This window comes from Chelon labrosus, assembly GCF_963514085.1.
Source record: "Chelon labrosus genome assembly, chromosome: 12".
NCBI lineage: Eukaryota > Metazoa > Chordata > Actinopteri > Mugiliformes > Mugilidae > Chelon > Chelon labrosus.
Window position 1 is genome coordinate 27756633 of NC_140345.1, and position 22607 is coordinate 27779239.

The 22607-nt window shown below is 44.1% G+C and overlaps 1 protein-coding gene across 1 annotated transcript in view; it reads left to right on the forward strand.

Annotated features, from left to right (window-relative positions):
• Positions 1–22607, forward strand: part of syngap1b (synaptic Ras GTPase activating protein 1b) — a gene marked incomplete at its 3' end in the record, with an annotated part of 120559 nt that overhangs the window by 57249 nt on the left and 40703 nt on the right. Inside the window, exons 3-4 of the mRNA XM_084557676.1 lie at positions 14298–14785; positions 19950–20071. Of these exons, the coding sequence (XP_084413802.1) occupies positions 14298–14785; positions 19950–20071 (610 nt within the window). The remainder of the gene's footprint in view (positions 1–14297; positions 14786–19949; positions 20072–22607) is intronic.

Here is a 22607-nt window from a genome sequence, read left to right on the forward strand (position 1 = left end):
GTATTGGGAATTGAATATCGATTGTTTTTCACATGCTTTTCACATGAATATGATGGTTGGTTGTAGCTGTATTTCCATGCGCAACCATTAAAAAGTATATTTGTGGCAGCTCAACAAATAAATCCTGCTAAATGCAAGACTCAACCAACCAACCATTCACATTCACACCTACGGCCAATTTAGAATCACCAATGAACCTAACCAGCATGTCTTTGGACGGTGGGAGGAAGCTGGAGAACCTGGAGAGAACCCACGCAGACACAGGGAGAACATGCAAACTCCACACGGAAAGACCCATATACAGTATGTCATTCATAGAAACATATGCACACTGCAGCTTTAGTTCTCATGTATATACAGTATGATGTACACTTATGCATGCAGGGTTTCCCATACAATGCCAATACTATGGCGGCCCGCCAGGGTCTAATTTGCTGAGCCATGGTCTCATAATAAATTGAAGGGAATTTTGCACACTTCAAGAAACGTTGTGTTTTTCATGTTGCCCCCGAAAGCATCTCTCCCTCCCCTCCCCAAAGCCGCCTCCCCCCCTGGACCCTCCACACTCACGTAGTATGTGAAGCTATTTGTGTTCTTCACTAATCAAAATTTTACCACTTTTTAAAACCCAATGTTTGTACTCTTGATGTTTTAGACCATGGAGCTTGACAATTATTTAGAGAGTTGGTCAAAACCTGGATGAAACGACTTCACCAGCTTAACTTTCTAAGCGCTAGCTAGCAAATTTAGATTGAAAGTCAACTGTTTGTTATAAAGTCAGTTTATTTGCTGATACTTTATTTAATCTTACATACATTTGTCCATAGAATGCCACGTCTCAGCAGCCTTTTGTTTAGTATTCATGTAGATGAACTGATGAACTGCGCAGGCTGCTGCTATTTGTCGCTAAATCCAATATCCGTGACTGATACAAAGTGCATGCTCTTATTTGATGTGCAGACATTGCATATGCTGTATAAATAGTTTTTATAATAGTTGGAATAGCGTCCCAATACTGGCATGGAATTCATGCGAGCATACTTGGAGCAGTTTGAGGTTTTTGGACGTGGTTGCTTTTCTAACTACGTGCCATAGCTAAACATCTGCACTGGCCAGGAATCAGTTTGGAAAGCTTAATAGTCCTGGACGGAGAGGCGAAGGTTTAGAGAAATGTTCCTGCTGCTGTATCCACACACATTTATCTCTTTTAGATTTTAGACTTGGAACAGCCACTGCACGGTTTTATCAGCGGCGCCTCAAGTGCGGCCGAGATTCACCCAGATAAATATTTCCAGGAATGCCATCGCTCTCCCGTGTCACTGTAGGGGTTGAGCCCCCCCATGCCCCCGTCGCAGCGCCGGCTCCTCGCCTCACCCGCCGGGCCCCGGATGACAGCGCTGCTACGTTAGATTATGCAATGAGTCTGTCCGCTCTGTGTTCTACTTTAAACACAGGAGAGAACGCCTTGCATTCGTAGTCACAGTTCATGGATCAAAAGCAAACAGGGAGCCAGCCGGCGTTTCTATCATAACAAAGGCAAACATACAAAAAGCCCAGAGCGTTTCGGTGCTATTAAGACACCCACTCCCTCTCCAGCCTCCATCTCTGGCTCTCGCCCGCTCTCCCTCGCTTCATCCCTCTCTCGCTCTCTCTCTCTCTCTCTTATTACCGCTCCCCCAGATGCATTTCCTCCATTTTCACTCTCTTCCTTTTTCTTTCCTCTATTCAGCTCTCTCTCTCTCTTTCTGTCATCCTGTCTTCACAGCATATAGTCTTGCTCTTGCGCTGTCCCTGCTACTCCTACACAAACACTTACCACCCCCGATGCACACTGTTCCTTCTCTCTCTCTCTCTCTCTCTCTCTCTCTTTCTCTTTTTTTTTAAACCAACCTCTTACTCATGTGTGTCTACATCCCTCCCTCCCACTCTTTTAACTCTGTCTCTCTCTCTCGGTTCTCTCAGAGGGTCTAAGCTGGAAGCAGTTGCCACCCACACGTTCCCTCCTCGGCTTTCAGCTTGACATCAGATTTACATTCAGCAGCGAAACAGGCGCAGCCGTTCACATGTAGCCTAGCACGAGTCGTTTCCACACGTGAGCATACATGCATGCCTGTACGTCGCTCTATCGTATGTGACATGCAGATATGACAAGCGATGCTCATGTGGGAGATGCTCAAGAGCTGCAAACTGAAATGTTTTAGACATGGTGCTGTCATGGTGCATTTACACGGAGAACATTTATTCAACTTGACTGAAATCATTCTTGCTGTTTACATGGATGTCAAATGAAATGATCTGATAAGAAATAAGAAAGCTGGAATCTCCTGATGTACATGAGAGAAATCTGCAGATGTGAGGAGATCAGGTTTAGGTTGCTGTTCTAAGGTTTTCTGAGGCTTTTCTTATCTGACTTAATGTAGTGTGGAGAGGGTAGCTGGTACCTTGTGTTCTCTACTCCAGAAATGTTCTGGTCATCCAACGCTGCCATAAACTCCCTAACCCTCTCTGGAAGATTTTCTCCTTGATGCTGTCTCCAGGAAACTTTTCTCTTCTTTTAAACGCAGCGTTCAGTGTGGTAGTTCTGAATGTCGATCAGCTACTACCACCTCACCAAACGTCCACATTGCAAAATTTACAAATCCAAATCCTCCACACAGCAGACATGTTTAGTCACATAATTTTGCTGCTGCTTCTTGTTCTTCTGTGACTAGTGGCAGAAGAAGATGTTTCGACGCTACAGGGACATAGCAGACCTTATACAACTAACTACAAAATTTGGCTAAAGCCTGATCCGGTCATTTAAAAATATATCGATCATCATATCCCTGGTTCTAGTTTATCCGAGACATTTATTCATTCATTTTCTGTAACTGCTTGTCCTCTGGAGGGTCATGGGTGGGGGTAACTGGAGCCTATCCCAGCTGTCACTGGGTGAGAGGCGGGGTACACCCTGGACAGGTCTCCAGTCTATCACAGGGCTAACACAGAGAGACGGACAACCATTCACACTCACATCTACAGCCAATTTAGAATCACCAATGAACCTAACCAGCATGTCTTTGGACGGTGGGAGGAAGCTGGAGTACCTGGAGAGAACCCACGCAGACACAGGGAGAACATGCAAACTCCACACAGAAAGGCCCAGTTATCCAAGTCAGGGTATATCCAAAAAAAACAAGCTGAAACGACGACAACTGGACTGTACTGTAGAGTTTCTTGAAGTGGTGTTTGATGAGCAACACCCACAGATGTTCTTATTTAAACCCCAACTCCCCACCAGTCCTTTACAACTGAAGAAACTGCTTGGATGTTATGTCTTCAAGGAACTCTACAAGTCCAGTTGTCCTTGTTTCAGCTTGATTTTTGGATAAATTCCCTCGTGTGACCATCTCAATTAGAATGGACTGGACCAGCTAAAGGAAATCATCTTTACAATCACTTTGTTCAAACTTTATTCAATACTTTCTACCGTGAATGATGTTTTGGGGCATGTAAACACTTGTATCTTATCAGATCATTGTGAGTTGAAATCTTGAATGATTTCTGTCGGGTTGAAGGAATATTGTAAACCATGTAAATTCACTTCTCTTGTTGTGATTCAAAACTATCCACATTTCAAAAAAGCAGTGATATGCCAACCCAAAAAAAAAAAAAAAGAAGAACGAGCATCTTGGACAATCTTGGTTCTGCACAGGGTTGATTTATTGAGCAGCTAAACAAAAGAGGCAGGCCCGTCTAACTCCGGCCTGACCCCAGCCAGACAGAATCACTACCTCCGACAACACGATAAAGCCTCGGCCGGGCCGGCGTTTCTTCAACTCTGCCTTTTTCAATCCTTTTACATCGCCTCTAATCGTTACATAATGCCGCTTTAAAATACGCACAATAAGCAAATCCAAACACTTCTGCGGATGTCTTCACACTTTCCATTTCAACGCCGCTCATAATCAAACTCATTAGCACACCGTGTCAGTCATGAGCAGCGATCCCAAGACTAATGAAGCTTTAAAATGATTTACTATGATCTGCGAGCGGTCGTTGTTTCTGTTTAACGAACTCCTTTGCTTGGCGTGCATTGATTTGTGTGCGTGTGTGTGTGTGTGTGTGTGTGTGTGTGTGTGTGTGTGTGTGTGTGTGTGTGTGTGTGTGTGTGTGTGTATAAATACTGTTTATAGTAAATGTATGTGTGGCTATGGCCCGTATAAAAGCCCAACGTGAGCACAAATGGTTTCTCTTTTCCAAGCTTTGCCGTACACTGTATGTCTGAAACTCAAATGTAAGGCACTTCAGGAAAAAAAAAAAAAAATGTTTCCATGGCAACGGAACACAGTGCCAGGGTTGGGATCAAAGAGAGTGAGTGAGAAATAGATTTAAATGGACCTATCTGGACTTTTTTTTTTTTTTTTTTTTTTATTATTCAGCCCCAGACTGATGCTTTTGTTAACACTTGAATAAAAGAAATGCTTAATGGCTTCGATTAATTCAGACGGTGTCCGGATGAAGACAGAAAAGACAATGAGCGGGCCGCTTCTCCTGGTTTTAATTTGTCACTGCTTTAACCCCCCCTCTGCTAACCCCACCCACCTCACATCCCTCCACAGCATTTGCAAAAAGACTGTGGATCGGAAGATCTATACAGCGATTCTGAATGAGTCTTTGCACACACGCTCACGCTGCCGCCCACATTTCTCCACTCTGCACATGTTAAGTGTACCAAAAAAAAAAAAGAAAAAGGGTGCAGTTATGGTGTATTGTGTCTGAAAAGTGAACATTTTGGTCTACATTCAAGTTGAAGAGTGCAGTTTTCCAAAAATGAGAAATCAGCTCTCGGCAACCCACTGGTAGCAAATGATAGATAATGCAGCATGTGGAGTAAATCCAGAGGCATGCTGGAAGTATAGGAGGGGTCCAGCTGTGTAACGTCTGCAGTCTAGGCTCAAAACTCAAGAGTCTTTACATCGAATCAAGACTAAAACTTTAGCAGGTGTTGAGAAAAGGGTATATGATGGGCTTTAGTTCCACGTCAGTGAAGAAGCATGTGACAGCTGCAGCTCAGGAGGTCTCTGAAGCATGATCCTAGCAGGAATTCACTTTTCTGGTTATTATCTCATACGGGGCAGAAAAGAGAGAGTAATTTCCAGAAGTATCCACTAGTGCGCAGTGAGATTTTCAAGTGCATATTTATGCAAAATATTCCTAGATTCCACTTCTGCTCGTTGGCACATTCTGCTGGAGTCTTTCTATGGGACGGTTGGTCTCCTGGTCTCCTGTATGTCTTCCATGCAGTAGTCTAAGGCTGAATATAACATTTCTCTGAGCTAAAGGACTGCCAGCACATACCTCTACCTGCTTAGCTAATGTTGGTTACATACTGTAACCCCTGATTCTATGAATTTTTTCATCCTACATCGCCATAAAGTGGTACAGGTTGAGGTTGTATTGGAGCTGTTTTGCAAACCATGTTCTGGCATTGGTGCACAAAAGACAGCCAGCACCTATCTCTGCCTGCTCATCAAACGTTGGTTTAATGCAGGGGTGCTCATTACGTCAATCGCGATCGACCGGTAGATCGCGAAGGTAGTGCGGGTAGATCGCATGCCATTGAAAAATTTCTTTTAGATGTTAGTCTAAAACATTTATCCGTTGCAACTCCAAAACAAACAGCAAGACAAACGTTCATCTTTATTTATTTTTACTTTATATTGCAACATGCCCTCAGTTCAGCGGCACACATCCACAGCCACGCACAACTTCGACAACAACTCAGTACTACCGTCTTTCTTAAAGTAGCTCGCAAGCCAAAAAAGTGTGGGCACCCCTGGTTTAATGCAGCTTGTCTGTGGTTTAAAAGTATAGGCAGGATTCACCCCCTTACGGTATTGATCATCACATTATGTTTGTGTATTTTGCATCATAGCGAAGATGGCGAGGCTGGAGCTACTGCAGGTCACAGAGGTTTCCGTCATCTTCATGTATCTTATAGTCACTGGTGGCTATAAAGACCTCCACACCACTGTTACAGTTTGTCAAACATCTGTGTGGAGACATGCACATGCACACTACTTTATTAAAAACAATAAACTGTATTTACACTATATTGCCAAAAGTATTCACTCATCTGCGCATATGAACTTAAGTGACATCCCATTCTTAATCCGTAGGGTTTAATATGATGTCGGCCCGCCCTTTGCAGCTATAACAGCTTCAACTCTTCTGGGAAGGTTTTCCACAAGGTTTAGGAGTGTGTTTATGGGAATTTTTGACCATTCTTCCAGGAGCGCAATTGTGAGGTCAGATACTGATGTTGAATGAGAAGGCCTGGCTCACAGTCTTCGCTCTAATTCATCCCAAAGATGTTCTATTGGGTTGCGGTCAGGACTCTGTGCCGGCCAGTCAAGTTCTTCCATACCAAACTGGCTCATCTTTATCGACCTTGCTTTGTGCACTGGTGCTCAGTCATGTTGGAACAGGACGGGTCCATCCCCAAACTGTTCCCACAAAGTTGGAAGCATGGAATTGTCTAAAATCTCTTGGTATGCTGAAGCATTCAGAGTTCTTTTCACTGGAACTAAGCCAGACCACCACCAAACCCAGATTCATCCATCAGATTACCAGATGGAGAAGCGTGATTTATCACTCCAGAGAACACATCTCCACTGCTCTAGAGTCCAGTGGTGGCGTGCTTTACACCACTGCATCCGACGCTTTGTATTGCACTTGGTGATGTATGGCTTGGATGCAGCTGCTCGGCCATGGAAACCCATTCCAAGAAGCTCTCTACTCATTGTTCTTGAGCTAATCTGAAGGCCACATGAAGTTTGAGAAAGTTCTTCGTGGCTGAGTTGCTGTCATTCCCAATTGCTTCCACTTTGTTATAATACCACTGACAGTTGACTGTGGATTGTTTAGTAGCGAGGAAATTTCACAACTGAACAGGTTGCACAGGTGTCATCCTATCACAGTACCATGCTGGATACCATTCACTGAGCTCCTGAGAGCAACCCATTCTTTCACAAATGTTTTTACAAGCAGTCTGCATGCCTAGGTGCTTGATTTTGTACACCTGTGGCCATGGAAGTGATTGGAACACCTGAAATCAGTTATTTGGATGGGTGAATGAATCCTCTTAGCAATATAGTGTATCTGCAGAATGCAACACGCAGGTATTCATCTCATTTTTACAGTTGATAGTTTTGGGCATGAGGTGGTGGTCCTGCAGCATCTATGGCAGCGCAGATATGTGGTCAAAGAGGCACAAGATATTACCAATTAATACTGGTTTTGGTGAGATAATATATACAAAATATTAGAAGACTTGGTTGTCCATTTCTATAAAGAAGCAGTTTTTGTGAAGATAACTGCTGGAAGGATAGATGCTGGAGGGTTAGGGCTGACCCTAAGCCAACACTCCTTGTTTGCACTTCACATTTTTAAAGTATGAATAAAAACAGATTAAAATCAGTTCATAGCCAGAATGGTTAAAGAAAATCCATTGCTGCAGATAATCTGACATCAAACCCATCTTCAAATTGAATTTTGTGCCTGTTGTCAACGATGCTTTGAAGCGGTCCACGCTGATGGATTGATTGTGGTTCCTGTGGGCTCACGGTGCAGTACACTCCCACCTCATCAATGTAAGCTGAATATTTACGCAGTGTTTGGATGGTCAGGGTGCGTTCTGTCTGGAATACATCACGTCCGTCTCGAGTTTCATCGCCCTCCAGCAACAGATGCATCGGTTGTGTTCTTTGCTCAGTCATTAGCTTAATGTTGCGGTAAATGGCATTTTAGGAGCAGGCTGAGCGTTTGTCTTGTGAATCTGGAGAAAATGCATGTGTGTGTGTGTTATTGTGTGTTTGCACTACATGCACCAGTGTGATTACCTGCATTATTAGTGCAAGACATGGTTACTGTACGTGTATGAAGAAGCAGGACGTTTACACTGGCTATGCTCTCTGCAATTTAAACACAGTGCCTCACAGTCATGATTTATATACTGCACTGTGCAACTCAACAGTAATTTTCCCTTTGTGGCCTCCTCCGTGAATTAAAAGAAAGAGATTAGTATTCCCCATTCAGAATTCTTTCTGCGTGTGTACATAAAAATAAAAGCAAATCTCCTGTTTTCAGAGGTCAAGCTGCATTTAAATCCCAACACTGCTCCAGAGCCTCTTTGGAGATAGAAGGTAAATGCTTACGTGGTTGCAGGGGATTCATGCTCAGCAGTTTCTGAATGAAATATAATAGGAAGGGCTGCAAGTGGTGAACCTGTGAATACTATTCGGGGAGTTTGGTACTTAATATTTCAACATACCCTGATTTTGTTTTCCATGGTCCAGCTACTTGTCAAGTTTCATTTTAGTTATTTGATGCTATAGAAACAGGATGTGACACAATGCCGACTACCAGTTGCCATGCCAACCGCTCCGTAAAGCAGTCCCGTGGGGAAAAAAATAAATAAATACTGTAAATAAGTAAGTTCAGTGTATAATCCAACATTTCCTTGTAACTGGTGGAGGTAGAGCAGAGCGTAGTATTAATTAAATGAAAACGCGAGTGAGTCAGGAGGAAGTGTGGGCGGGGCATCGATATCGTGGCGCCACCCTCAGGCTGTACTGATCAGACTCTGGCTCCAAACTTGCAAGATTGTCCATATTTATATACAGTCTATGGAATTAACTCAATGAGATCGGCTGATGATTTCCAGGTTTAAGGGCCAGCCCTTCACGCAACATGTAAAAACACTTTCAAACATTTATCGTTACAGACCTTTTGTTCCATAGAGGGAGAATGACAGCTGTGACTTTCAAAAGCAAACAGAAAACTGCTACCCCAATAAAACCCTCCACTGGAGGATGTAATTCAACACATGCTCTCTCTGACTCCAAACTGGCACCAAGTGAGTTTTATTAATCGCCCCGAGGGCTGGGATGATAACACCAACTCATAGACAGCTTGTTTTTGTGATCACTGTCTATAAACCCACAGAAATGCTCCACATGTTCATTGTTAATCACGATGTTTCTCCTGGTTACTGTAATCAGTTTGGGAATGTTGAAAGCCTTTTAATTGAGATGATGCTAGCATGCTGATGGTATTACATCCAGAGGTTCAGGGCATCACCAGAGTAACAAACACCTAAGAAGCTGTGAACGTCTTCAGAGCGAGTGCAGCCTCAACGGGATGATGGAAAAATATTTGAAGAAACAATTCCAAGTTCATGAACATTGATTCAGCATCAAATCAGTAACTTAAAACTCCTGAGAATGTCCCAGGCACCAAACTGTATCACTGTGTTTAATTTAGTGTCTGTCATTCTGAAAGGTTTCATTTTTTTGTAAATGAAAAAAAACTTTGCATTTACGTAAGCCCGTTACAAAACGCAATTTCAAAGAGATCAACTTACCTTTCATATAATTACACGATCAGCTGTCAGAAGCACCCTCGGCACATTTCACCGCAGCTACATTTAGATTTTCCACCTCTGCTGCGGTTTGTCAAAATCGTTTTCATGTAAAGATCCCGGCTACATCGCATTTAATTTAGCGGACTCCTCCACCACTCAGTCAGTCAGCAAATCAGCCGGCCTACAGGTGGTACTTTTAGTGAAACGGTGCATTTAGACACAGAAACGTTGGCATAGTTGTGACAAACTCTGTCATGGTCATATATATATTTTTTATTTTTTTTGCCCCCCCACTTCCTTGCGTGGGTTGGAGAAAATGTTAGGACTGCAGACACAAAGACAGGCAGGCTCAGAGTGAAAAGATTGCCATTTGGACAGGTAAATGAAAGAGAGAGTGAAAGGAGCGGGGCCGGAGAGGATAAAGAAGGAATACAGATAACGGTAAGTATGGAGAAAATGGAGGGTTGGAGATGCCAGAGGTATGAAAACAAGAAGAGGGGTGCAAGGAGGAGAAAGAAAATGAGAGAGACAGGAGAGAGATGAAGGACTGAGGAGAGGTAGAGGGATAAATGGACTATTTGAATTATGTAAAACAGCTGCGTGGGAGAGAGGAGGTGTGTGTGTCGCTGTATTAGAGTGACTGTGACAGAAGAGAAAGAAAGAACGAGCAGAGACCGAATGAGCAACATGAAAAGTCAAGAGTGAGACAGAGGAAGAAATACGACAGAACTAATGCGGCCGACGTGTGTTTGGTTTCAAGCTGAGGATTGATGTTGGAGAGGAGCTGTGAGCAGGAGAGGAAAACAACATGCTGGGATGTAAAGCAGGCGTTCATATCCTCCTGCTGGATCTCAGAGACGGAGGGAACGGTTATCTAAGCAGAGCTCCTGCACAGGTGGTCACCCCGGGCTTTATTAGACACGAAAATGTGTTGTTCTTATCTGGAGGAACGTGCTGAGGAATGCTGCTGGCTTCTCATAACTTTACATGTTCAGTGTGGGCGAGGGATGCTCAGGCAGGAGCTGTGATGGTGTTTGTGCTCCTGGTTTAACACCAAATATACCAAATATGAAATATCACCCATAATTATGTTCCCCAAAAATACCACTCTTGATGGATCATCTGTTCTATAGGAAAGTATTAAAACCTAATAGCCATTTGGTCCATGCATGGTTTGGTGTTTCAAGTTTGCCTTTAAAGCCAGAACTGAAAAACATCTGTTGTTTTATTATAATTTTTTAAATGCAATCTTTTATTCTGCAGTCTAAAATGAAAAAGAGAAGGTAAGTATTAGACAGAATTCAGAAGCAGGAAGTAGTCTCCATGGTGACCACTGGTCCAGGTCTCTCTGGTCCGGGAAGTAGTCTCCATAGCGACCACTGGTCCAGGTGTCTCTGGTTTGGGAAGTAGTCTCCATAGTGACCACTGGTCCAGGTCTCTCTGGTCCAGGAAGTAGTCTCCATAGCGACCACTGGTCCAGGTGTCTCTGGTTTGGGAAGTAGTCTCCGTAGTGACCACTGGTCCAGGTGTCTCTGGTTTGGGAAGTAGTCTCCATGGTGACCACTGGTCCAGGTGTCTCTGGTTTGGGAAGTAGTCTCCATAGCGACCACTGGTCCAGGTGTCTCTGGTCCAGGAAGTAGTCTCCATAGCGACCACTGGTCCAGGTGTCTCTGGTTTGGGAAGTAGTCTCCATAGCGACCACTGGTCCAGGTGTCTCTGGTTTGGGAAGTAGTCTCCGTAGTGACCACTGGTCCAGGTCTCTCCAGTGCAGGAAGTAGTCTTGATTGTGAACACTGCTCCAGGTCTCTCTGCTCCAGGAAGTAGTCTCCATGGTGAACACTGGTCCAGGTCTCTCTGGTTCAGGAAGTAGCCTCCATGGTGACCACTGGTCCAGGTCTCTCTGGTCCAGGAAGTAGTCTCCATGGTGACCACTGGTCCAGGTCTCTCTGGTCCAGGAAGTAGTCTCCATGGTGAACACTGGTCCAGGTCTCTCCGGTCCAGGAAGTAGTCTCCATGGTGACCACTGGTCCAGGTCTCTCCGGTTCAGGAAGTAGCCTCCATGGTGACACTGGTTCAGGATGTAGTCTCCATGGTGACCACTAGTCCAGGTCTCTCTGGTCCAGGAATACCTTGTGTCAGAAGGTCTAAAATTCCATCTGAATATTGTTCCAGAGTCATGTCCGTTGCTCCGTTTAGACCAACAGAAAAGATTTGGAATTAATCAAATAAAGGCTGTTTTCTTTTTTTTCCATATATATAATATTAAAGGACAACAGGTACTTTTAGTTCCTGCTTTTGAAATTGAAAATCAAACTCTAATTCATTTCTTTTTTTATTCAAAGTTTAACACTTGAAATACCAAAAACATCAGGTGAGGAGCTTCCAAGAGGGACAGAAACATGGAGGTAGAAAAACAACCAGCTGCTGAAACAAGATGTGTTTGAGAAGATGAACCTGGAAAGACGTGGTCTTCTTCTTCTTCTACTGAACGTAATCTGTTCAGTTGAGATGTTTCTTCTTCTACAGTTATATTTGCAGCAGATTGGATCCTCCACAGTGTCAATAAAATTCTATTTTGATAGATGTTTTGGTACATTTTAAAGACATACGCGGTCTGATCATTTTATTTAGCGTCCATGTAAACAGTTCAGTTTGAATCTCTGACCAGATTCATTTCAGTCATATTTTCTGTGTAAACGTAGTCACTGTTGAAATGTCATTTTTGTCCAAGCGCCTCACAGAGCTGCTAGCATGTCTGCACAGTCTTTACTAGCATTTAACTCTCCACTTAAAATACATACTCTCCATAGAAGTCATCCATAGCCAGTGTCTTCTGCTGATGGTAGATGACTTCATGTCAGACTGTTTGTTTTCATATGTTTGAGTTTTTCGCAGATCTTTGGTAGAAGATGGATCAAACCGTTTGGATTGGACCTTTTATGTGATATGTAACATCCATTCTCAAATTGAAGCTTATTTTCAGAAACCCAGAACCCCTGCAGTTGCTGACCTCATTCAGAGACCTTAAGATAAAGAACAAACTGAGGAATTAAGCTCATAAATAAAAAACACTGAATAAGATTTAATTGCAGGTTTAGGTCACCTAATTACAGGTTTGTGTTTCCATGGAGCTGAGGTCAGAGAACAATGTGCATTATTATTATTATTACTATGCTACAGCGTGTGCTACAGGTAAATATTCTGTGTTTAATCTAAAAACTAGAATTACAGCCTCCACCGGTCAAGTTTCAGTTTATAACCACGTCTGTCTGGACTCTTGCGTCGTTATTGTATCCTATAAGTCATTTGTAGTTGCGGTGAGACGCTGGAAACAGTTTGGTTACCAGCCTTCCAAGGTCATAACAATCAGTCAGAAAGTACCCGGCCAATGGAGACGTGGATTGAGATCGTAATGTCTGAAATTGAATAACGAAGGAGTGTAGCTGGAAAAAAACAAAAGTTGAGCATGTCATAATTAAAAGCAGCGGTTTAAAGCAAAGTTTTTGCTTTCAGCATATTTTTAATCTTCTTACTTGTTTTTCTTTGATTCTTGTGGGAATGTTTTTCAGTTATTACGACACAAATGTAATCAGTGTTGTGCATGAACGTGTTCAGTGAGCGGTGTTCATATTTTTGTGAACTGTGAACTGAACGCATCATTTTTCCAACTGCGAGCATAGACGTGAGTTTCGCTCAATCTGGAGGGAAATAAAGATGTTCAGCCCCGTTCAGGAAAAAAAAAGAAAATAAAGTTGTACGACAGCTGTCAGCCGACGTGCGCTTTACGAAATACAGCATGGCTGGTGCAGCTGAAAGAGAAGCCACAGTTGAGTTATCTACACAGTCAATGGTTATTCAAAGAAGCAGCACAGACACTGGCGGAAAAAATATGACAGGCCTGGGATGGATGGGCAGGTCAGTCAGAGATTCTATTGATCAAGAATAGATCGATGCTGCTCATTTAAAAAAACTCTGTACCGCCCCTGACTTAAACTTTTGAATGCAGCGATGTCCGAGTCTGTCTAGAGCGTCTAAAAATGCGCATCGTTGGCCCTAGTTCTTTAGGTTGACATCAGTCTCGTGGTCCCGTGGAGTAAAGACAAATCATGTAAGAAAATGAAGCAATAAACCAGAGGACAGAGCTGAGGGGATGTAAAGAAGCCTCTCGGTTCCATATTGTAATTTACAAGCCAGTCAGGTGTGTGCTGTAGCTCATGGGCAGGCTGTTTATTAATTTATAGACATACAGTGATATTTGTGAGCCTATTCTGTGAAGCACGAGGCCTTTCTATTTTTCCTGCTGCTCCAGGACATGTCCCGGTATGTGCTGGACAGACATGAGGGACGGGACGCTTAGAGCACGCTCATATTTTTCCTGGCGCTGAGGCCGTCGGCTCCCTTGTTTTTTTTCCGCTTCGTGTTCTCTGAGTCCACATTTGCATCCTCTCTCCATCATCCATCACATGTAGGACAGTTTAGTTTGCTCCCTCTGCAGCCGGTCCAGTGCATTAGCCTCGGACTCGCTGACGGAAGTCGATAAGTGCTTTGTTTGTTTAACGCTCCCCTCACCCCCCACCCCCTCCCCTCTCGGCTCGTCCCCTCATCATGCAGACTGTTAACATTTGCCAAATCTGACGTCCAGACACAAAATCCATCTCTAACAGTCTCGCACCGACTTTGTCAGCGCCCCTCTCGCCCCCGTCAGATGAAGCTGTGTTTGAGTTGAGAGTAAACTGGTGGACGGGTGTCCTGCTCACCTTTGACCTCCCACCCCCACGTCCTCTGTCTCTACCTGCGTCCGTCCTCGTGTTAGTTTCTCATGTTTCTCTTCCACTGATGTGTGATGCCGTGTTTACCTGACGACCTTCTTCTCTTCCCCCCTCCCTCGCAGATCATCGCGCCCGGCGGAAGAGCATAGCCACCGGGAAGCAGCCCAGCATGGAGGTCCCTCCCACTGCCCCCCTTCAACCCTTCCGACAATCCGTGAGTAACCCCCCCTGTACCCGGCCTCGCTCGCTGCCTCCGTCCCTCTCGCTGTCCCTCCACCCTCCTCCCGCCCTGGGCCCACCGCACACCTGTGGCCGTCGGGCCAGCGGCACCCCGCCTCACCCTTTCCCCCTCCCCTTGGCCGTCTCCCCCTCCCTCGCCTTTTGCCAGCAGCCGCCGCCGCAGCAGCAAAAGAGCTCCAAGAAAGGGCCCGGCACGCCCCCCTTGCCCCGCTCGCTGCCCCTCTCCCCCTCCCTGTCCTTCACCCTGCCCCACTCGCCTGCTGCCTCCTCCTCCTCCTCCCCCTTCTTGTACTGGGGCGGAGACTGGAGGGCTGCCGGTTCGAGTCCCGTGGCGGGAGGAACGCTTATTGCACCACTGCCCCCGGTCGAGGTACGTGACACAAACATGGCTGAAGCAGAGACACTGGCTCCGTTCACATCCACGGGTTCTGACCCGACGTCCAGAGATATCAGAACAGATTCACATCTGAAAGGTTCAGACCAGTCTGGACGGAGGGTTTAAAACTGAGAATATACTTTGAGTCACTTCCTCTTTGTGTAGTGATGATTTTAATTTGTTAGTTTGCAACGTCATATTAATTAATGACTTTAAATAATGGAACCAACACAAAAAAAATTACAGTATAAGCTGGAAAAATGTCGCAAACAACTCAAACATGAACAGAAAAAGGAAATAGGTGAAAAGAAAAGGAACAAAATTAACAATTTTGCCTGTAATTGTGCAAAAATTGAATTTTAAATAGTTATAGTTCTGGTGTTTCATTGATTTTTAGACTTATTGTGTGTTTTTTAACTGATCCGTAAAGAGCTTTGTCTCTGCATTTTAAAATGTTCTTCAAGTATTAAGTTAATTATTCAGGCAAGTTTGTTGAGAGTCGGAAATGAATGAAAACCAAAGAGTCGCTGGGATGAACTCAAAGTAGAAGTGACTTGTAGTAAAAAAAACACCAAACACCTGGTGTGAATCTTTAATGACAGAAATGTGCTGTCGCTGTTACTTCTTGGATCGTCTCTTTTTAGACCAGATATGACCTCAGCCAGGGGGAGGGGTGGGGGGTAGTGGGAAGGGCCTGGCAGAGAAACATCTTCTGAAATAATCATTTTTATTCATGGCTGCTCAGTCGCGAGGTCTCAAACATGAAGCCGAGGGTCTTTAGAGGACAGATCGGTGGCTCATTAAGCGTGTGCCGGTGGCCGTCTCTTTTCCACCATTTCTGCTGGTGTTTGCACGCTGGCACTGCAGCTGGACGCCGTTTCTTCCCTTCGCGGGAAGCCGCTCGCTGCTGGTCCACTGCTGCTGGGTGAAAAATATCTTGAAAAGTTGCAGGAGCCAGATAATCCATTAGAGGAAACGTGAGTTTGGCTTGGTCAGAGGTTTACAGACTCTCTGATTGGACCAGCAGCTGTGAAGGGCAGCTGGAGTGTCACGGTGTAAACACGGGATGCAGACAAACTTTTCTATGTGATCATTACCCTTTACTTAATGAATTCAAGTTAATGTACACTGATCAGCCACAACATTAAAACCACTGACAGGAGAAGTGAATAACATTGACCATCTTGTGACAGTTCAATGTTCTGCTGGGAAACTTCTGGACCTGGCATTCATTGGTGTGGATGTTACTTAGACATGTAGCACCCACCTAGACCAGACCAGGCACCCCCCCCCCCCACACCCCCCCCCCCACACCCCCCCCACCCCCAATAGCAATGACACTCCTTGATGGCAGCAGCCATCCCCAGCAGGATGCAGCCTGACACAGACACACACACAAAAACACTTTAGAAACAACTGAAAAAAAACATGAAGAACAGCACAAGGTGTTGACCTGGCCTCCAAATTCACTAGATCCCAAACTGATCAAGTATCTGTGGGATGATCCACAGAGGCCCCTCCCCTCAAAAGCCCCCACTAACAACATTCTGTTGTCAGACACCACAGGACACCCTCAGAAGGCCCATGTCCATTATCTGATGAGTCACCACAAGGGAGACCTACACCATATTGGAAAGGTGGTCATAATGTTATGCCTGATCGGTGTATATTCCTTTACACAGAACTCATTGCACCTTAAATGGCTCCTTAAATTTAGCCACAGATACACAGCAGTGCAGTTTTTTTTCTGGACTGCATCCAGTCAGTGTTTCATGTAAGCCGTGGCCCTCAGGAGACATTTGACCCCTGACGTCTCAGAAAGCTGAACCTCCTCCCCCGGAAAAGAAAAATGTCAAATATAAATAGCGTTAAAGAAAGGCAAGTGGACCTGGAGAGTTTCTTAAAGATGTTTCAGGACTGGTGGTGGAGTTTGTGGAACATCAGTCAGAAACTCACTTCACTGGACTGAAGCCTCTGACTGACAATGGGTCGTTACCACTGATTGGAGGAGGAGGACGGGGTCAAACAGTCTCCTCTGAGGACAGCTAAGTATCTGGCCGTTAACAGACTCTAGTCATGTGAGTGTCTGATCAGTAACCCAAATGTTCCTATTTAAACCTCAGCTCTTCACCAGTCCTTTAGAACAAGAAACTCTACACGTCCAGTTGTGTTTTGGATAAACCTGGATGGCTGAGAACCGCCAGTCAGCTTTAAACTGCTTGAAATAAACTGGAATGATTGTTTAAGACAGCGGTTTATATCTGATATTCCTTAAAAGATGATTCCAGTTTATTTATTTCAGCTTAAATCCTATAAATGCAGCTGCTAAACTTTGCTCTTGCCACCTCCAGGGAAATGAGGACTCGCAGACTCCTACAGCTTTCCAAATTACTCACTGTACACACATGGAGCCAATGAATTTGAGAAATAGTTGGATAATCTAACGTAATTGAGCCGTAAACTGTAAGAAAGCCCATCAAATAAATGTAGTGTAGTTAAAAAGTGTAATATTCTTCTACACTGGAGTGGAGTGGAGTTATAAAAACAGATTTTTTTTTTAGCCGAGACACAATTCTATTTCACGACTGACAATTTAAAAATGAATGTCTAATTACATGCATCTGTTGAATCTGGGCGGCAGGAAAATGAGCCGCGACACCGCTCACCTGAAATGAACCCGGGCAGCAGCAGAGCGGCCGTGCATGCAAACACTGGAGCTACACCTCCTCCTCATTACCTCCCTTTATTACGCTCCAGTGTGGGTCAGGCTTTTCTCCTCCGCGCGGCGACTGCTCTCGCTCTTTCTGAGACTTAAAGTGTCAGACGGAGCGGCTAATCGAATCAGATGTAGTCATGCAGGCTATTAGCTTGGAACCAGCAGATGGAGCCAAGTCTTTAGTCATATCCTCGAGGCTTCGGAGCCACGTGACTCATGCCAGATGACGAGGTGTCATTTCCCTCCAGTCATTCTCCCGCTGAATAATGCTCTCATGCTACAGGTATATAAAGATGCTAACCTAAAGGCTGAATGAGCGAAGCTTCCTGACGGGACGATAAGAAGAAAACATAAAATGTCACTCCATGCAAATAATGTTTTCCGGGGTCAGACTGGGGGGAGGCAGCTTGGAATAATCACATTATGTCTCCAGACATGCAAGTCACAGTTATCAACATCTTAACATATATAAAACAATGAAATAAAATCTGTTTCAACTATTTACACATTATCAAGTGTCACATATTTTTAGTGTCAGTTTACATCTTTCCGAGAAATGTTTGCAGGAAGTGTAACGGTATACGGTGACTTGCCGAAACATGCTATTATGACAGTCCTGCATTAAATCCTCCTTCATGGCTGCTCTAATGTTCAGCTGATGTCAGAAAGGTGGTGATGCACCTGGATGATCATTATGGAGGATGGAGATTGTGGTGCTTTTTTTCTGGATTGATTTGGGGAGATGATACAGATTTTGGAACAAGCTGTAAAGTCCCTCTCTCACTGAAAGCGCACACACCTCTGCACTGACGTGAGTTGGACCAGGACGGATGTTAATACAAGGTCTGAACACACCTTTAGCTCAGCTACTAATGATAATAAATATATTCTATAAATGTATGTTCAGTTGATGTAGAATCAGCGTCAGAAAGGTGGTGATTCACCTGGATGATCATTGTGGAGGATTGGATTTTTCTGTTACTTAGCCTAGCATGCAGACTACAGTGTCGAAATAAATAAACACAATACTGCCGCCTCCAAAATGAGAACACAGTTCAATGAACGGCTCTTGAAACCAAAGCTGAATACCAGAACCTTCACGAAGACAAGATTCAGAGAAGGACTGTTATATTAGTAATGCTGCGTTCCAAAAAGTTCAGACCTCTTATTAGTAGGAAAAGTGCTCTGGAATGCCACTTGAAGCCGGAGGTCCTACTAGAGAAGTCAGGGCAAATGGATCTGCCCTGACTTCACTGAGATGCAGAAGCTTTTTTTTTTGGTCATACTAGATATCCTCATATTGCACAAGATGACTTCTGCGTGAGGATATGTCGCTATAATCTCTCTGCATAAAGTCAATACGCTAAAAAAAGTTTAAAAAAAACAACAACGAACAAGTCTGACAAAAAGAGAGGAGGTCTGTTGTGCGTATACCGTTAGCTTTCAGCACAGAGAGAAGTATATTACCTATCGCTGGTGGAAAAACTTTGGAGACCTCAGTTTCTATCATTGTCAGTAACTTCAGAAACAAAACAAATATTATCTTATCGTGATCGGCCATGTTTGTGGTTTATGTTCTACTTTGTTCACCTGGAAAATTTTGAGGTTGAGTACATTGCAAGTAGGATAAATCCGACATCGCTGCTTTCTGGAATGCAGCACATGTCTTCACTAGTGTACCTAATGAACTGGCAAGAGTGTGTATAAACACACAAGTGCAGCTTTTCTTCCGTTTTCAGTTTTCAGCTTGTTTTTAGTAGTGTATTCCTACAGGAAAACTGCCACAACGCGGCAGTGTTCAGTGGAAACAAATAAAAATATACTAGTATTTATTTTACATGATGGTGAAATAGCTCCAGAAACAATTAGGAAAACAAAAATAAAAATTTTTGGGACAAGGGTTTGATTGATCTTCTCTCCACCTTATCATCTCCTGCTGCAACAGAACAACTATCGATATGTTTTATTCTCTGTGTTGATTTATTCTGTGGACCTGAGATAAAGTAAAGTTGTCCCTCATCAGTGAATAATGTTGCATCCCGGTGTGAGCCGTCCTGCTGATGTGGCCGGCCTGTACGGCCCACCACTGCCCACCACAGGCTCTGTCACAGCACTGCAGCTGTGTGTGTGTGGCATGTGGTCATGTGCAGGAGGATTTCATGATGATAATAAATGTACCTTGTGCTCTCCCCATCACGCATCATGTCCCTCATTTGTGTGTGTCTCCATTTGATTTTGGTGTTTCCCAAATGACACCTGATGCAAACCACACTGACCTCACGGGAATCCATCCCATCCTCCCTGCCACTCAACCACTTCTCCCACTCTGTAACTTTGCTACATGCACGTCCTCCCCGTCCATCTCCATCTGTTTGCCCTCGTCGTTGCTCTCCTCCTCCTCCTCCTCCTTCCTCCTCCTCCTCTTCCTCCTCCACGCTCCAGAGTTTCCTCAGTAGAAGGTTGAAGGGCTCAATCAAGAGGGCCAAGAGTCAGCCCAAACTGGACCGAACTAGCAGCTTCCGCCACATGATCCTCCCCCGCTTCCGCAGTGCCGACCAAGACAGGTCAGTGTCGAGCGGCTGATGTTTCATGCAGTCAGTGTGGATCGTCTGGCCGTGTGTGTGTGGATGCTTTTATATATGAATTGTGTTTGTGAGCAACCTGCTGGGGGTTGAAATGTTGTGCCTTCGCAATTTATTTCCACTTTTTACAATCCAGATCTGCCCCTATGGTTTAAACAGGATGTAGCTCAGTCGTTCGGGTTCAGATAGATGAAAACTGCAGGTTTTATCTGCTGGGCGACGTGGAGCTGATGTGGAGGTGATGGAGGCTCTGAAAAGAACTGAAAGTCTGTTTATTTCTCACCCTTGAATTCGACAGTAAAGCATTTTACAGTTTGCTATTTCACCCTGGAGCCCTGTGATTGCAGCTGGTGACCTATCACAGGGTTGAAAACCACAATGCATGCTGGGATACGGTCTGTTTATCTCCATCTCTTTCTTTATCTGTATCAGCTCTCTATCAATATCTATCATCTTTTTATTCAGCAGTCTCTATCTTCTTTATACACCAGTCTAAATCCATCTGTTTCTCCCTGTCTCTGCCTCTTTCTCTTTATTTTCCGTCTATATTTGTTTCGCTGCGTCCATCTATCATTGTTATAAACTCCTGTCATGTCCCGCCGCGGTGTCTCTTACAATTAAAACACTCAGCGGCACAGTCGTCCGTTTTCTCTGCCGGAAAAGAAAAGAAAAACACCCCCTCTTTTCACCATGGCAACCAGCCTGTGACAGCCATATGGCGGCTGTACAGACCATAATGAGTCAGTGGGAGATTTGCTTAATTATACCTCCTCTGTATCATGAACATAGTCGAGGCTCAGGATCATCTCCAGGCTCGACGGTGCAGGAGGTTCATTGCGATTTCTGGTTCGGCGTCAGTTTGTGTGTTTTTATTTTGAAGATGGTAAATGATCTCGTATTAATAAAGCTCTTTTCTAACTGTTGGTATTCAAAGCGCTTTTACAGTCCGAATGACACATCTACCCATTCTTTCACACATTCACACCACTGCCAAGCACAGAGAACAGAGAGGAACGGGTGTCCTAACCCTAACCTCCTGGTTCATGGATAACCTGCTCTACCTACTGAGCCACAGTCCCCAGAGAGAATAAATTAAAGGAAACTGGACTTGTAGAGTTCCTTGAAGACATTTCACCACTCATCCATACAGGTTTCTGATGAGCAACAGCCACAGATGTGCCCTGGATTAAACCCCAACTCCTCCACCAGACCTTTAGAACTGAAGACCTGGATGAAACGTCTTCAAGAAACTCTACAAGTCCTTGTTTTTCAACTTGTTTTGGATAGACCAGGACCCTGATGACTGAGAACCTTCACAGACATTTTTACTTGGCTATTATTATTCAGATTATTAGAGGATTATCAGTACCAGATCTTGCAGAATCAACCATCCTAATGCGCAGTTTAAGCTTCTGCGTTAATTTGACGCCATAGCTACGAAGTCAGCCCAGACCTTAGCGCCGTAGCCTGACATGCACCTCCCAGGAAATGTAACTACGTGCCACAACACTTGGTTGTAGCGTGTTTCCGCTTTCTGGCTGCTTTTTCATCTACGCAGTTTTTAAATCGATTGTTTTGGATCAATAAAGATGGAACAAATGGAGGAAAAGTTAACTGAGGAGGTTTGGAGATACAAACAGTTGTACGACTCGTCTTCGGCCAAAGTTTCAGTCGTCATTGCTGGAGTTTTTACAGACCGAGCCAGACTGACTAGAGCACAAGTATAAATGGCTCACACCAGCGTAGGCTCTGTATAACCCGTGCGTAAAACTGTGCATATTAGAAACTATCTGTAGAAAAGGTTCTGTGCAGCTTCATCTGCTACCAAGGTGCATGGAGGAGAAACATAAACTCTTTCAATTGTAAGATTCCTGCAGCGCTTGCAGCATAATGAACAACTTTATTAGGTCGATGCGTCAGAAACACACTGCGGAAGACAATTTAAAGAATTATTTATCATTTATTATTTATTTAAATTGTTCTTCGGTCTGATAAAGTTTTTCCATTTGCTGGAAGTGCTGCTGGAGTCTTGACCTTTCCACATATTAACAACTTTCCACCAATTCATTTGAGGACGAGGAAAAGTCTGTTCCCACAATGGAATGAAAATCATTTCAGTGGCATGCACAAGACTTAACCTTACCTTTAACCTTAATTCAACCAGTTCTTAAGCAGTATATCATGAAAAAAAAAATCTGCATTCTGTCTATAACTGCAACTCACTTCTGTTTTTCACTGTCGGCTCTTCCAGTTAGTCCTTTGTTTGTTTGGTTGGGAGCTAAAGAACCCAAAGATATTCAAATAAATGTCAACAGAAGCACCACAACAGAAGCTTGACCTAGACAGCTTAAACATTGTCTAAATAGATACCAAATGGTTTTCTGTTAATCGATGGATCAATCTAGCTGTCGCTTTGTCCACTCAGTTTATCCATACGCTCCCATGGGTCGGTTACATGCAGCACAAACTTCAGACTTCAGATGTGAAGGTCATGTGTATAATCTAAACAGAGGGCAAA